Source organism: Strix aluco, chromosome 4 (assembly GCF_031877795.1).
Source record: "Strix aluco isolate bStrAlu1 chromosome 4, bStrAlu1.hap1, whole genome shotgun sequence".
Lineage (NCBI taxonomy): Eukaryota > Metazoa > Chordata > Aves > Strigiformes > Strigidae > Strix > Strix aluco.
In genome coordinates this window covers 107,082,328-107,098,084 of record NC_133934.1, presented here as the reverse complement: position 1 = coordinate 107,098,084, position 15,757 = coordinate 107,082,328, and the positions used below count along the sequence as shown (strand labels likewise).

Below are 15,757 nucleotides of genomic sequence, written 5' to 3'. Positions count from 1 at the left end.
GGGTGTCTCTTAAATGAGAAACATTTAACAGAACACACAATTTCATTAGAAATACCTAGCTAAGCAGTAGAGGGATTTGTTCAGCTGTGTGAGGTGCAGTATGAAGGGTAACTCTTCTGCAAAGAAGCACTTTCAAAACCCTCATTCTGTTGCTTGTCCCCACTCTCGAGTTTTCTAGGCAAATAGAGTGTGGGGTTTTCTGTCAGTGTACTGTTCCTATGTGTTGCAGGCAGTATCCACCCACTGAAGTTCTCAACAGCACTGAGACCACAACAGTGGAACACTTTGTTTGAACTAAAATGTTGGCTGGTGCCCTCCTTCTCTGTAGGGAATACCTGAGAGGAAGCAGGAGAACTTCAGTGACTTGATATTTAATCTTCATCTAGTCTAATGTCACTGTGCCACAATGCTCTGTGCTGTCACAGCTTTGATTTCTTAACAAGCTCTGACCTTGCGAGCCCAGAAATCATGTCATATTATATTCAGCGGTGCATGTTCACAAATCATTACTTAGGTTTCCAAAATTATTTTAAGATTTAAAAGGAAAAAAAAAGAGCCTTAAATTTGGGGTTTTCCTATCAGATCTATAATAACGAAGGTGATAGTCTTGATCAGGCAATACCAGTTAGGGCTTGGTGAGATCTCCAGACTGGGGGCGAAACTGCGGTGCTGCGGGAAACCTCCGGCAGAGGGAGCTCGTCGCCCTGCGCGGCCGGCGGGTGTCTGGGCGGGCCGGGCCGATTTATAGGGGACGGACCAGGACGTGGCCAGCTTTTTCTGGCTGCCTCAGTTTGCGGTCCCTGCTAGGGCAGGAGGCTGTTTGTGTGCATCAGGTGCAGCTGGCGCTAATGCCGGCCACTGATTTCCCCTTCAGTAAATCTGTGCCTGAGTGGTACAATCTTTCCCCTCAAAAGCAAAACTGATAATCTAGAGAGGTCAGGATCTTGCCTTGCCACTTGCAAGAGCAGGACTGTTAGTCCCACCTTTAGTCCTCATTTAAAAAACAAGCACACACCTCCCAAATCAACAATGTCTTTTCCACTTGGAGGTGGTGGACTGTAGCTTGAGGGTCAGATTTATTCATGCTGTCCTCCTTTTCCAGCATGGCCCAGCATGGCAATAAGCTCAGAGTCGCATGGTGGGAAGCGGCAGTTTCACCCTGTGGCCCCTACTGCTGTTAAGGCTTCGTCCTGCCCTGCCCTCAGCTGGAATTCAGTGGTCAAAGCGCTGGCAGCTCTCTGAATGGCTCAAACCAAAGTTCTTATCACAAATTGACTGAGACATAAAATCAAACCAAGTTTTGACTTTTCATTTCAGAACTTCTAGAAATCTTCACAGTCACCAGCATGAGGCTCCCCTGACAAGGAAGCATTTTCAGGTCACTGGCTATGGAATAGTAAGTGAATGGCAAGATAAAACAAAAGCTCCTTTTGTGGAGACTTCTTCCTATGCCAAGGGAATTTATTCTTGCTTTTTTAGTTTGTTAGCCAAGGTGATAGATGTGCATCTACCATACCGGAGGAAAAACCGATTTAGTATGAAATAGCTTATCTCATATTTAAGGTCTATTTAATGTGAACACAGACAAGAAAATAATTTAAGCTTTTACTGCCAGTCTAGCTTTGGCAGCATTCAATTCCAGAAATGCCAAACTGAGCAACCTTGAAGTTGCTCTGACAAGTATTATTTTATGTATTTGGCCTTGTCACATAGACAAGTGCCTTTTTTTGACAGAATGATGACAGAATTTTGAATCACAAAAATGAAATCTGCTTTGAGGGCTGAATTTCCAAACGCGAGGGGCTGTTGCCTAAACCCCTTTTGTGAAGCAGCCAAGTTACCCCCGTTTAAAATCTAACTCTGAGCCACAGTCAAGTATGAATTGGAAGAAAAAAAATTTAAGGTTGGCAAGATAAAAATGTATTTGTGAGTAGTTCCTCATGTCTAGAATAATCTTTTCTTGATGGGGAATCTCTTCTGTGAAGTCTGAGTGAGGGTAGCCTGGGCGCCTTTGTTTAGGTTAGCCACCATTAGAGTTTCAGAAGTTCCTGTTTGCAGTGCTTCAATTCTGTATGTCTTCTAGATGGTTTTTCGGTGTTTTGGTTTGGTTTGGTTTTTTTCTCCAATGGTATGTTTGCATGATAGAATGGAACAGGAGACTCCAATGATTTCTGGCGGATTGAAGTGGTGGGCAGAAAGACTGGGAACCTCATCAAAGTCCTACGGAGTCAGATTCGGCTAACCCATGTGGCCACAGGGTGTATACTGGGCTCTTCTGGAAAGACTCTGCCGAAATGGTAAATAGGTTGTAATCCCCATCCACCCCTGCAAGGCCTTGAGCTGATATGTTCCTCTGCTCAATGGTACTTTTAAACTAAGCAATAACCATGTTTCCTCCATGTCTTTATCTTTAAAAGAATAAAAAAGTAAGTAGTAGATACTAAAAATATAACCAGAGGGGAAGATCTGGGTTAAGGTTATGCAGTCTGTTACAGTGAAGATATACAGCTCTGAAAAATAATATCGCTTACTAAGAGATCCAAGAGTGGCATGGGCATAGATCTTGTCATCTGGTAAGTCCAGGAAGGGATGACAGACATGTTCTTCAAGGCCCATTTTATCCTTGGGGTTCACAAAAATTGCTAGAAACTGGGACAGTTCATGCTGTTCCATACTGTAATCCTCTAAATTTCTTTTTCTTGGTATTAATTTATTTTGTGGTTGGAAGACCTTCTGCCATCTTTGCATGCAGCATCTGAAGTGAGGGCAACAGTAACAACCTGCTGTTAGCAGCGGTCAGGATTTAATGTGTCCTTGGATTATATATCCTCATCATTAAAATGAGGTATATGCAGAGACATCTGAACTAATGGCAAGCGAGCTGCTGTATCTCCAAAGCTGCACTGTGTGGGATGCTAACATGGACCCTGACGCAGCAGGCTCTGCAGTCGTGTTGCCTCTGTTTCCAGAGCAGCCTCCATTACTGCTCGCTTAGGTTTCTCTTCACTGTGTTATGGTAAAAAGGGCTTCTAAGGAATCCTGTGGATGCTGAATCATAGTGAGTACAGGCACCTCTGGTGACTGCCTGGTCAGTAATGCAAGTGCCATTTAGATTTTACCAGTAAAACTGGGCTCATGGGTACATAATGTGATTGGTTTTTAAAAAAATATATATCACTACCTCTGTCAATAATATTCAAGAAACGGGGTATTTTTTTTTCCACAGCACAAACTTACTCTGTCAATGTAAGTTATTGTCACAAAATATTGATGACATTAAGAGCTGAGGGGAAAAAAGACTTAACTGCAAATAACAATGGTTAAGAGTATATCGGATTTTTTTAAAGAATTTAAAGGGGAGTAATCACTGTCCTTCAGAGAACTAAGTGATGATTAATTAATTTAATTAATTAATTAGTGGAGTTAAGTCAGCTAAGTGGTGATTGGTAGAAAATTCCTTATTAATCTGTCACATTACTGCAGGGTTTGCAATTTCTCCCAAAACGTTTGATGTGACCTGCTAGAAATAGGGTGACAGACTAAATGAACAGTTGGTGGGATCATCTAAAGTAATATTTTTGTTTCTGTAATTCAGTTGTTGAGGCATGGATTGACTTAATGATTGTGATTTTCTTCTGGAGAGACTGTAAGGGTTGACTTAAAGTAGTTTCTAGTTGTCAGTGTGCATTATCTTCACAAATCCCACTGCTTATGTGTGGACCTAGGTTTTTTAGTTTAGACGCCCAAAGTTAAAAATGCAGTTCAAATATTCAGTAGAATTTTGATGTTGTCTGCCTTGCAAATCTGTTTTGGTTTCCACATGGTGCTTAGAGCATGTAAGAGTGTGTAAGCATGCAGCTGCTGGGATTGAGTGGTAATGGTAGGTGCTACGGGAAGTATAAAGCTAAATGGGGAAAAAAAAATAGATGTGAACTGGAAATATTGAGTCATCTTTTGTGGGGCGGTGGCTGACTGTTCTGCTGCTCCTCAGGGGTTGGGAACAAGTGGAAGTCACCTGCACACCATACCTGAAGGAGACTCCCAATTCCCTCTGGAACTTTGAAGATCATGTTAACCCTAAGTGTAAGTAACTTCTTTCCTTTTCCTTGGAGAGTGCATCTTGGCTTGCTGTTAAAGGAAGGGATGAGCTATCAGATGGCAAGAACTGGCATTCAGTGTTTGGAGTCTGTGTGTTCTTTCCCAACTCAAGTGCAGACTTGCTGAACTTGGGCCAATTGTTCAGAGATGCATAGCCTTTTTTTGCTTCACTGTTTGTACTGTAAGATGATGATAATACTTCAAGTTAGTGGAAGTACAAAGACTTTTTTAAGGATTTTGAGACCTTCATGGGTAATAAAAGTGAAGTTTTATAGGCACTGCAGTACAGGCTGTTATTTGTAACATCACTGGTTTAATTGGGAATTATTGTCATCAATATGAGTATGTCATATATACTTTAATGATTCTTTTTAAAAAGCTAGGATCCACCCTGTTCTAGTGTATTTTTTCCCTTCTCTTACTGGGGGCATGCTAAAAAATGACTTTGCAGTACCATCAAGAAATGAATAGAAGTGTGACAGAGAACGAAGTTTGCCAATAATGACAGATGGGCCTTGCAGCCTCATCCAGGAGTTAGATATGTGTCACAGCCTCGTTTGGCCTGAATTATTCGGTACAATTTTCATCCCATGAATTGCAGATGACTTGGGCTGAGTTCTGAGTTAATAAAAAACATAGTTCTTTATCCTTTCAGAGTGACTGTATGCAAACCAAAGGAGAGAAATCCTGGTCTGTTGACTTTCCTCTTCTGTTGTAATGCATTTTACATTTCCACACTCATGGCTTATTTACGGATAAACAGCAGCCTATGAACAATATGTGTCCTAATTTTAGCTAGAAATACAGATCTGTTTATTTCATGGACTTTTATTTATTTCTCTTGCTCCTGGAAGTAAAGGAGAAAATCTAGGAGTACATCAGTTGTGAAATTCACTGGGGGATGCTTTTGACTGCAAGCCTCTGTGTTTAGAATATGAATTAATTGAGTACAGAATTAAAAGACGTGCTAGAAGCAGATTTGTCACAGGAGGAGAGAGTTTAGTTTGTTCTGAAAGAGGCAAATAAAATAAACCATTCAGACTTCTAATCTATTTTTCTCTCTTTTTCTGAAGTGCCCAATATCAGCCTGGATGTTTTGAAGCCCTCTTTTGCAGAAATTCTGCTAGAATCCCACATGGTTATGATCCGGGTAGGATATCATTAATTCTGGATTATAATTTTCTTCCTCCTTTCTCTTGCATCAAAAAAAAAAATATAGCATTTTCTGAGCTATCTGGGTGATGGTTGCAAGTTAGGGCAGAATTTACATGCCCCAGCAACCTACTTGAATTTATACTTAGAAAAAGGGGTGGTCTTGCAGCTAAATCTTCCAGAAGTTTGGAAGCCTTGGGTTTGATGGCTGGGTCTGTTGTTGGTGTGATCTAGCTACAGCCTGGTTACATAATTCCTCCACTGCTGAAATTTGGTTCTGTAAAGGAGAGTTGGAAATTTTCCCTACCCTGCTGGAAGGTTTTGAAGTTAAATTAATATTTGTGAGGCAGGAGGATGTTACTGTGGTCAGTCAGGAAAATTAGCTAAAGAGACACTTAGGAGAATAATACATGTTTGGATTGAAAATGGAAAACTTCTAATTTTTTGAAGTTCATCAAGGTGCTGTGTTTCCTCCTTTCTTCTTCCCTATTTATCCCTAAGTATAAAACTAGAGCTGGATTTAATATTTTCAAGGTGGACTGCTCTTGTGGTCCTTCCCCATGATTGTTCTTTGTGCTCTTGGTGACAGCCCTTCTGCTTGCAGCTCCTCAATCCTTCTTCTGAAGAGTGAGAAGTTACTGTTTTGAGAAAGGAGTCTTAAGGTTTTATTTGCTACTGTTTGTAAAGCTTTTCTCAGATTCTTAAGAGAAAGAAGGTAGTCAAGCAAATTATTATTATTAATGCTAAGCATTTCCATGGCAACCAGTGATAATGCTATCTCAGGTAAGGAAGCACCTGCCTGAGTTTCCATGGAAATAATCTTTCTGAGGCTTTTTTATTTTCCTCAGAGTGGAGGGAAACCCGTCAAAGTAGTCTCTTAATGAACAAAGGTCTTGCTTATGCAACATACGTCCTCAATGACTGAAAAGCTGGAGAAGAAAAATGAGAGAATATAGCCTCTAATGGTACCCAAAGAACATTTTCACTTGCACAGTAATATTAAAATGTTCATTGTCCTCATTGTGGCCATCTCCAGAAGATGATGTGTTTATGTAGTCAGAAAACAGCCTTTACTCAGAAAAAGTAGTCATGTATGTTTGTGTACCCAAACATTTCTGGGCAGGCTTTGCAGCATAACTGCCTGCTCATTTAAATTTTACCTTGACTTATCTGTAGGGAAACAGCGGCCTCAAACCGAAGGACAATGAAGTTACATCCAAACCTTGGCACTGGCCCATCAACTACCAGGTATATTGATCAATACACCGTTCTTTCTGTTTTCAAGTGCTTTTGCTGCACTTCTTGAAGTATAGCACCTTTTAATTGCATTGAAGGTGTTGTCAGCTTTATTTTGTAGCATCTGAGCTGCAAGGATGGAAGTTTCTCACCTTGAGACACTGTACAAAATACAAACTGGACTGGTGGAAACCCATTTTACTCCCTTCTGGTCTGTTTCCACAGGGCCTGCGTTTTTCTGGTGTCAATGAGACCGATTATCGGGTTTATTTGCTGGGAAACCCGGTAAGTTGGAGTGGGAGGTTCCAAGCCAATGTCTTTAGCAATTTTTAGCTTAGTCTTGATTCTGCCAGTGACAATGATTCTCTTCCTCCTCCTCCTCCTCCTTTTGGACTGTCTCTCTCATTGTACTCTCATGCTTGCACGTAGCTTTTCATTTTCTCTCACATGTGCATGTTCAGCCTAAAGTCCTAAACCTTTCTTTTGTTTCCTATGTAGGTGATTTGGTGGCTAAACCTGGTCACTATTGGGTTGTATCTTCTGATAACAGTTTCTACTGCAGTGGCCCTGAAGAGAGGTGTCCAACTGACATCTGAACTCAAAGGTGAGGTCAGTCTTCCTATCCTGCCTGCACTATAGAATCCCTGTTATAACATCCTGGTTTCCTGATACAGGAAAGCTCATCTTGGGACTCCTGTATTAAAAAAAAAATATCTTTGTTCATATTGTATTAAAACCCTGGGAGTTGAACAAAATACACTCAAGGCAGCTGTATGTACAAAACACTAAGCTTTTAGTGCTTTGAAAGTGTAGCACCAAACAATGTGACTGTTAACAAAGGGTTTCATACTAAAAATAATCACTCTGATGAACAAATCTTGCTTTTTGCATGGCAGACTGTTCCTGATGAGTTGTCAAATTTCCTAAGCCTGTAAGACTTGATCAGAAATCCTCAAGTCAGCACAGGCCCTGAGACACCTACTTAGCCAAAGAGAAGAGCTCTGGAAGTGACTCATAGGCAGGAGATGTGATCAGTGGCTCTTCAAAAGTCTTACCACTACTTTGTTGGAGATTTCAGACCTGGTCTGGGTATAAGCTGGCATCTTAAGGTGTTCCAAAGATATGAGTCTCAATAGGTTTTTGTTACCTTGTTTTCTTGCAGGAGGCAAGGGCTTGGATTAGTCAGTAGCTCACATGCCAGCTCTGCTTTGCGGGTGATCACTCAGACTAGCACAGGAGTTACTTATGAACTGTTCAAGAGCCAAGGTGTTGGCCACAATTGCTCTCACTTACATTGATTACTGCAGCTCAGAAATGGCCAGATGCAGAGATCTTCTGGTCCTGTGGTTTTCAGATTGTTCTGCTTTGCAGGCTTCCAAGGTATTTTTTTCTAGTAGAAATACTTACCCCTCATATGTTACTGATAATAGGCTTCCTTTTCATAGATGCTTTTTGCAGGCACCTTAAAAGTGTGTGGATGGCAGGCCTTTGTGTGCCAGGGGTGGGAAAGCCTTGGGTTACCAAGCAGTGTCCACAAGGAAAAGAGTGGGACCTTCATATCTGAAATAGTTGATAATAGCAAACAGGACAGATCTTCAAGAGAAACACTGCAAGGAGCTACTTGTATTGGCTGTGAGGGAGACAGACCAGTTGGATCAATGCCCTGCTCTCAAGCTCTGCATCTACTACTGTAGTATGCATGGTGTTTTAAAATGAGAAATGTTTCCTGATATTTATGCAAAGCAAAAGACAAATGCAAGAGGCACAATGATCCTTTATTATGTCCAATGCCAAGGTTATAGAGCTTTTCACAAACCCTAATAAATCATACTTTGACCATTCCTGTTTACATCAGTGGTTGCTTCATTTCGTAGATCTCTTTGTGGGAAACGAATTCTAAAATGTGATGTGAAACTATTCAGTTACACAATAAGTTATTGACTAAGCTGCATGCAGACACCAGAGCTCTCAGTCCCTTCCCCAGGCTCTGAAAGCCAGGCAACTTTTCTTTCCAGGAAAGGCTGGCAAGGTGATCATCTGGATGGCTTGTAGTCTCATTGGAGAGAGAATAAAAAACCATCAGAAACTGAAATGACCTAGTTAGTCTGATGTACGTCCTGAGAAACTGCAAGTTTGGCCTTAACATAGAGCATGGTCAGCCTCCTGCCAGTCCCTTGAGACTTATGCCTTTGTGTATCTTTTTTGATAACTGTTCTCCTGAAAAGTGTATGCTTATAAAGAATGCAGCTAGGATGTTGCAGAGGCTTAGAGCAATTTCAGACCAGTACGTGACTTCCTTCAAAGATCATTCTGTTGAGCTTAGTTGATGTGTGATAAAGCTTGCAAATAGGAACTGTAGTTGAGTTTTTCTCTGCTGAAATGTGTTTATTTGTGTTCCAGAACTCTCCAGAGTCGTGCTACGTGGTGGAGGGCAGATCATGCTGGGCTGGCTCCTTCATTACCTCCCTTTTTTTATGATGGGACGAGTTCTTTACTTTCACCACTACTTTCCTGCCATGCTTTTTTCCAGCATGTTGACAGGTAAATACTAGAGTCTGGGAGAAGACAAGGCAGGGAAACAGGTAAAATTCTGTTAAATGGAACGTTTTCAGACTAAACAGTTGTGGGGTTTTTTTAATAGGTTTTTTGCTTGCTTGTGCAAAGTGCTTGAAAATATTGACTAATTCAAAATGTTTCTCACAAAGCAAGTTGCTGTGCCAAATTCTCTTTTTTTGTTACCGCCCTGAAGAGGCAGTCATGTCTAGGGCTTAGGGCATTTAAATTTAATTAAATTCCTATTATTAAATTAAATTTCTATTCTCTGTTGTTTCACTGTTCTTATATATGCTTTTATACAAGTTACTTCCCTTTGTTTTCTGCCCCCACTTTTCTGTCATGTCTGTTTATAATTCAGTCTTGGTAGTTTTTCTTGTGATTTTGTACCAAGTTAGTTAGCATCTGGGGCCCAGATCTCTTCTGCATTTATTCAAATGAAAGGTAGGAAAAAAGAACCTTCTGCTGATACAAAACAATCCCTGTAGTTCTGAAGGTTACCAAGGCAAATTAATTTAAAAATTGACAAAGTCTTCTAGTGTTAACAGAGCTTTGTCAGCCCAGTCTATGATTGACTGTAGCAGCTCTGTTCTTTGGCCTCTGCATTGCTCCTGTCTTCTACCTCTTCCTTCTAGGAATCACCTGGGACACACTGCTGAAGTTCTGTGCTGGGTTCTTGTCACCCAGCACTACAGCTAGAAAAGTATATGGAGGGGGGTTCCTGGTGCTGATTCTGCTCATCTTGTACAGGTGAGTGCTGAAAGCTGAACTTTTCCTGAATGTGTGACACTCACTGTCTCAATGAAAATTGTACTGCCTGTTAGTTATCCTTAGCCTTTCTCTCTGCCTCTCTTCTCTGCTGAACTTGTAAGACATCAAGCCCAATCCTAAACCCTCAAATTTGATTAATTTCAGCATCTGTGTCCCAGTAATGCATTATAAAACATCTTTTCATTGCAGGGAATCTTTGTTTTATCCCAGCACTCAGTGTGAACACTCTTATTCTCCTCCAAACCTGCAGTTCAGTGGTTTCTGATTCTAGATCCCATGCTAGATGATGCCAGATCCCTCAGATACAGGCAAATTCTTCATTGCTGTAGGTTTTCTCAGCTGGCTTCTCTCCAAAGCTCTTGCTTTCTAAAAGAAAATACCAGCTGTGATAAAACTGTGTACTACGTATATATTGTGCTCAGTGGACATCAGAAGTTCCCCAGTGGAGCTTAGAGCAGCCCAAAAACAAAGGTCCCATAGGACATCTGTAAGGACTGATCTGCTGCAGTGTTGCTGAGATGGAAAACTCTGTAGTCTCTGATGGGCATTTGGTTTCTTTCCACAGCTTCTACCTCTTCCACCCTCTGTCCTATGGGATGATAGGACCCATGGCCTCTGACCCTAGCAGCCCCATGGCAGGGCTCCGGTGGATGGACTCCTGGGAGTTCTAGAGCCAGCAAAGGGAGCCTGGCAACAGTGGATGAGAAGCATGAGATCTGCTGTGTGTCAGGCTGATTCTGGTGCTTTGGAGACATGTGACTGTAAAATGCCATCTCTGGAGAGCTCGGGGTATAGTAGACCTGTTGCTTTGGCATTTGTTTGCACTACCTGCATTGGAAGATGCAGAGGATGACCATGAGAAGGTACTCTTAAAAAAAGACTCATGTCCTGAATCCTTAGGTTATATTCCTGAACAACTGGCTGCTTAAATCAATTATTTTGAGCAATATATACGAGTCAAACAGCAGTGGCATTCCAGCAGTCAGATCAGTACAAGTTGGAGGCTGCGTGTAGTTACGTGTTTGCGCGCGCGTGTGTGTGTGTGCGCGCGCGTGTCTTCCTTCTTGTAATCTAAGTGCCGTTACAGTTTGAGAGCCAGATGGTGTCTGAGACATTAGGACTTTTATCATGATTAACAACCTTTCTTATGGTGAGGTTTTTGAAAGCTTCATGTAAGTATCTGGGGACCTCCATTCTACCCTGCCCTGGCTGTCTGTGTTTTTTGTTCTCACCCTGAATTTTTTGAATTTGACTGAAAGGAGTCTGCTTGAAATCTCCTGAGCCACTGTGCCTTGCCTGTCTCCCAGGCCCTCTGCACATAGAGGAGATGGAGATTGTTTATCCCTGTATACTGCCTTGCTTTCTGGTCACCTTTGATCATTTATAACAAGTACCTAGCAGGCCTGTGCTCAGAGCCAGACTGTTCCAGCTCAGCACTTTGTAGATTCTTTGCAGTTCTGTCTGAAACTGCTAAGGAAATTACAGTGGAAATAGCAGGTGATTTATTTTCTGCCCCAGTATGCTGTGAAGACCAGCTTCTTGGGGGTGTGCTAGAGACTGAAATGATAGCTTGGAAATTTTACAGACAGCTGTCATTCGTTTTTTGATCCCAGCACCAGTACCTGTGCTTTTAGGGGGAAGACTTCATCCTAATGAATGTGACGTCTGCAAAACTGGCTGTCAGTGTCACGGTATCTGCTCACTGCATTCCAGTATTGAGCAAGTTCCCTCTCACAGATGGCTGAACATCAAATTACTGTACTGAAGGAAATGTGAGGCCAGGCAAAAATTTTTTGGCTGTTAAGTGTCAAGAACCATTGGATGTTGAATCCACCCCTTCTAAGAAAACGGAATTCTATTTATCAGGTGCCTTTCTCCTGTGTTAGGTCTATTTTTGTAAATGTTCCTTTTATTCCAACTCCTACTCTTCACCCAATTTCAATTTCTTATCACAGTTCAAGGTTGCTACCTTGTAGCATCCAACATGAATGCCACTTAGATGCCAGCTGTGTTCCTGTCTTGAGAAGTAATATTGCAAAATTCTTTTGTGTATGTTTCAAGGAATGCAGGCCTTTCATTTCAGAGTTCTTGCTTCTGCTTCTCAGCCTTGCATCAAAATTACAGGTACAGGGAGAGCAGCAGGTGAGTGTGTCTGTCTTTAAACATGAATTGTGCATTCATTTCTTTTAGCAAACCTTGACTTCTGATGTGTTTCCTACAACACAGAGGGCTGCATTAGTGTTGTTGTTCTGTGTGGGGGACTGAGACTCCAGACAGACTTGCTTTCATTCCTCTCTAACAGAGATCCATAGCATTGTTCAGTAAGGCAGTGGCTTGCTATTGTAAGGCTCTGGCATGGTATGTCACATCTCTCTCCAGAAGTTGATTCCTATAGACACTGACTCAGATGGTAGGACCTGTGCTTTTGATTCTAAAGGTTTTGAGTTAATCACCTGCTGGTAATACATGGTGGGAAGTCATTGCACTAATTAGCTACTGGGTTTGATGGTTCTTTTCCACTTGCTATTGCAGGAAGTGCTCCCACCTGCAGGAGCCAGGGGTTCACAGAGATGATATGTATGCAAGATGGATGAGGGAGAGGGCTGCAGACTTCGTCAGATCTGACAGCAGCTGTGAATTATTAACTGTTGGTGATGTGGCAGGCAAACAGTGCAGTGCTGCCTTTGTAGCAATGTGATTCAGCATCTTCTACTCTTGGTGAGATTATTATCTTCATACCTTGCTGTCCTGAATATGAGCTTTCCCTAAGGTAGTCACATTGCCATGGGGAGGATTTGCCAGAAGAGCTGATAAAAGCCATGACTTAAAGTGCAGGGTTTTTTCCAGCACATACAATTACACACTTGCCCTTGACATTAACAACAAAAAACCCTAAGAAACTTACGAGTGTTTTGGATTGGCGGTTTCTAACACTCTTTATTCATCAATTTAAATCTGTGGGAGAGAAAAAAATCAACTTGGTACCTTGGTTACTTCAGTTACTGCGAAGGGGTCAGCTTTGTAGGATCTGCCTGAGAAGATGAGCCAGTGTATTCCTTGGCCAGGGTCTCTCTATCCTTTATTACTAATAATCTTTGGGGTGGGGATTTGATGGCTGAGTTTAGGGATTGACCACCTGAAGGTGGCAAATGTCATGCTCCCATCCCACCTTCCTGTGTACAAGCCCACCTTCTGTTTCAGTGCAGACAAAGGTTTATTTTCCTTTAGGACTGTCATGTCAGAAACCCTCTGAGAGCACTTGATTGGCATTGAGACTGATCTGTTTCTTAGGCCTTGTGTGCTGGTAAGGGCATGGAGGTATACAGTGAAAAAAATCTAACTGTTCCACAAGAGGGAGCAACCTCCAGCACAATCTTTTTTTTTTTTTTTTTTTCCTTAAATCGAGTTAAAAGTATTAAAAGGTCTACATTTGAAGACTAGAGGACAGACATTTCCTCTGGACTCCCAAGGGTTGGGTTTTCAAGTAAGTGTAAATTGATGTTGCTCTGTTTTCTTTCAGGAGATTACTGAAAAATTATTTTAGTTAGAATTTGACCTTCAATACTTGCTTCTCAAAACAAAACCTGTCAGGCCATAGCTGGAACATAATAGTAACCAGTATTTAGTGAGGTCAATAAAATACAGTAATTGGGATTCCATTACTGACTCTGACTTAAAATTTGAGTGGTGCAGACATGAGGCAATGGGTGCAGGGTGCTCTTTGCTTTCTGAATGGAATTTGGGCTGCTTCAGTTTTTCTATTTGTGCTTGTGGAATGAGTTCAGATTCATTTTGAGGACTGCTTATTAGTCCTCTTCCCCAGTCACGTGGGAAATAGCTAACAGTGCTTTCTGAGGCCAGAAGATGCTGTTCTCTGGAGCAGCTGCTCTCTTTGAACTTTGCTTGCAGGGCTCCTTTTATCACTGGCAGAGGATTTCATCAAACTGTATCCATGGATTCAAATCACAAAAAGCTGCAGGCTGCTGCGTTCCCTGCTTCAAACTCTTTTTTATGTCTAAACTATTTTCACCTCTTCAGTCTTTGGAGGATAGATAGAAGGCCTCTAGGCTCATCTAGCTTCATCCTAGACAATCCATCCATCTTAAAAGGTTTCTGTTTACAGTTGCTTCAGGACACCGATGTGCACACACCTACTCCAGCAGCAGGGACTAGCCCATTTCCAGGAACTGTACTACTCATGCTATGAGACAGATGTGACTGTGAGGAGGATTTGAATGGAGATTCCTGTGCCAAGGTTGCCCTTGGTCCAGGTGGAGGACTTCGTGTCATGCTCTGCTTACCAAGCATCATTCACAGCCCTGTGGCTGGGAGAGCCACCACCACTCACTCTTCTGCAGAGTGTTTTCTTTTTCCATCTTGATTGGAAGGGCTTATTGATATACCAAGGGCATTGACAGGATCTACCCTTTTATATCTCCCTCCTTCCTTTTGCTTCTTCAAGTGTGCCCAAAGTACAGGACATGTCTTTGCTTCTTCTCCAATTTTTAGGCTTTGCATCCATTTCTTATGGGTGGCTGAACAAGGGGTAGGACAGGACACCTCATAGTATCCTGAGTGGATGAATGCCTGTCACATGCACTGAGAGCAAAACTAGAACCATGTTATGGAAAGGTAAACAAATGTGTTATTTGACAGTTCCCTTCTGTTCCTCCTGTTTCCCTGAGAATCATTTTCAAGGGACTTGAGAGTGAACCAACTGTCAACATGGAAACAGGCATTTACCTGAAATTCTCCATTGCCACACTTAGTGGCTTCCCTTCCAGAGGCCGTGCCTCTGGGATTTACCCTCTGAGGTGGCACGCTGCGCACAAAGACCATTATAACACTGTTTCTTCTCTCAGGATCCTGCTGGCAATGTGAAAATCTCCTTAGCGGTGCCCTGTGCCTCCGCCAGCTGGGGAATATAGGTAAGATTTCTTTTTTCCCCCTTTATAGCAAGTAACACACATTGGCAAGTGTGTGTCATGAAAGCAAAAATGTGTGGACTGTTGGAACATCACAAGGCTCTTTCCTGCTGGGAGAGGAAGGCTGAGGATAAGAACACCACCTCCATAGCACACTTGCTCTCTTCAGGGGACTGTGGGCTGCAAGCAGTCAGGACTGAAAATTGTCTCCACCTTCTTTAAAGTATTAAGACCTTGGTTGCATGGTTGGTTGTGAGTGGCTTTACTTTTTAAACTTCCTTATGCTCTTTACTTGAATGTCAAGGGCTATGATTGTCACAAATAATATCTGAGGTAGGGGACATACTAGCACAGAAACCACTCCTGTTGAATTTGTAAGTGGTCCTGAAACTTTGCTAAGTGAGTTCATTGTGTTTAACAAGAGGCGCTGTTTAGAGCCATCCTTGGAGAACTTGCCCCTGACTGAGCTAGAGTTTGGAGCAGCAGTGAGACGGGTTCTTTGTAATTCTGTCCTATATTCTGAACCTTTCTTACTAATGCTGCGTGTGTGTGTGCGTGTGCATCTCCCCATGAACTGAATGTCCTCTAACTAAGGTGTAATTCCTGCCCATACAGTGTGGATGGGAGAATGTGCCCTTGAGTTATAAATGTATTTTGTACAGGCGGTCATGGAAAAATGAGGTAGAATTTGGAATTTAATTTTGTAATAAATACTTCTTCTTTCAAGCATTGTCTTTGCGTCTGGATCTTGGGGTGTGGTTTTTTTCCCCCTTCCTCTCTCCCTCACATGCACACTTGAAGTAGCAACATGAATTTTAAATGGACCTGTTGGGGAGTTTGATCTAGGATAATGGTGGTCTACATCAGCTTTTAGCACACAAATGTTGCTGGACTGCAGTTCTAAGAGGTCAGGTTTTACTGCAGTCCAAGCGATGCGCTGGTAAGCACAGCAGGAAGTGAAACTGGTACATTTGGATGAGAATAACATACTGTCTGTTGAAGCCAGTTTATTCCTTCATGTT

General features: G+C 42.0%; 1 protein-coding gene across 8 annotated transcripts in view; it reads left to right on the top strand.

Annotated features, from left to right (window-relative positions):
• Positions 1–15,461, top strand: part of POMT2 (protein O-mannosyltransferase 2) — a 29,335-nt gene extending 13,874 nt beyond the window's left edge. The window contains exons 12-22 of one of the 8 annotated variants that reach the window (XR_012623315.1): positions 1,318–1,396; positions 2,146–2,297; positions 3,992–4,083; positions 5,172–5,248; positions 6,427–6,498; positions 6,712–6,771; positions 6,985–7,090; positions 8,887–9,027; positions 9,675–9,789; positions 10,376–10,599; positions 14,673–15,461. Coding sequence is in view for 2 of the 8 variants with exons in the window: in XM_074824818.1 (XP_074680919.1) it covers positions 1,318–1,396; positions 2,146–2,297; positions 3,992–4,083; positions 5,172–5,248; positions 6,427–6,498; positions 6,712–6,771; positions 6,985–7,090; positions 8,887–9,027; positions 9,675–9,789; positions 10,376–10,481 (1,000 nt within the window). In the remaining 6 variants the exon portion in view is untranslated. Of the gene's footprint in view, positions 1–1,317; positions 1,397–2,145; positions 2,298–3,991; positions 4,084–5,171; positions 5,249–6,426; positions 6,499–6,711; positions 6,772–6,984; positions 7,096–8,886; positions 9,028–9,674; positions 9,790–10,375 lie in introns of all 8 variants that reach the window. The other 7 variants (XR_012623313.1, XR_012623314.1, XR_012623312.1 and 4 more) reach the window with 7 other exon arrangements.
• Positions 15,462–15,757: the final 296 nt, after the last annotated feature.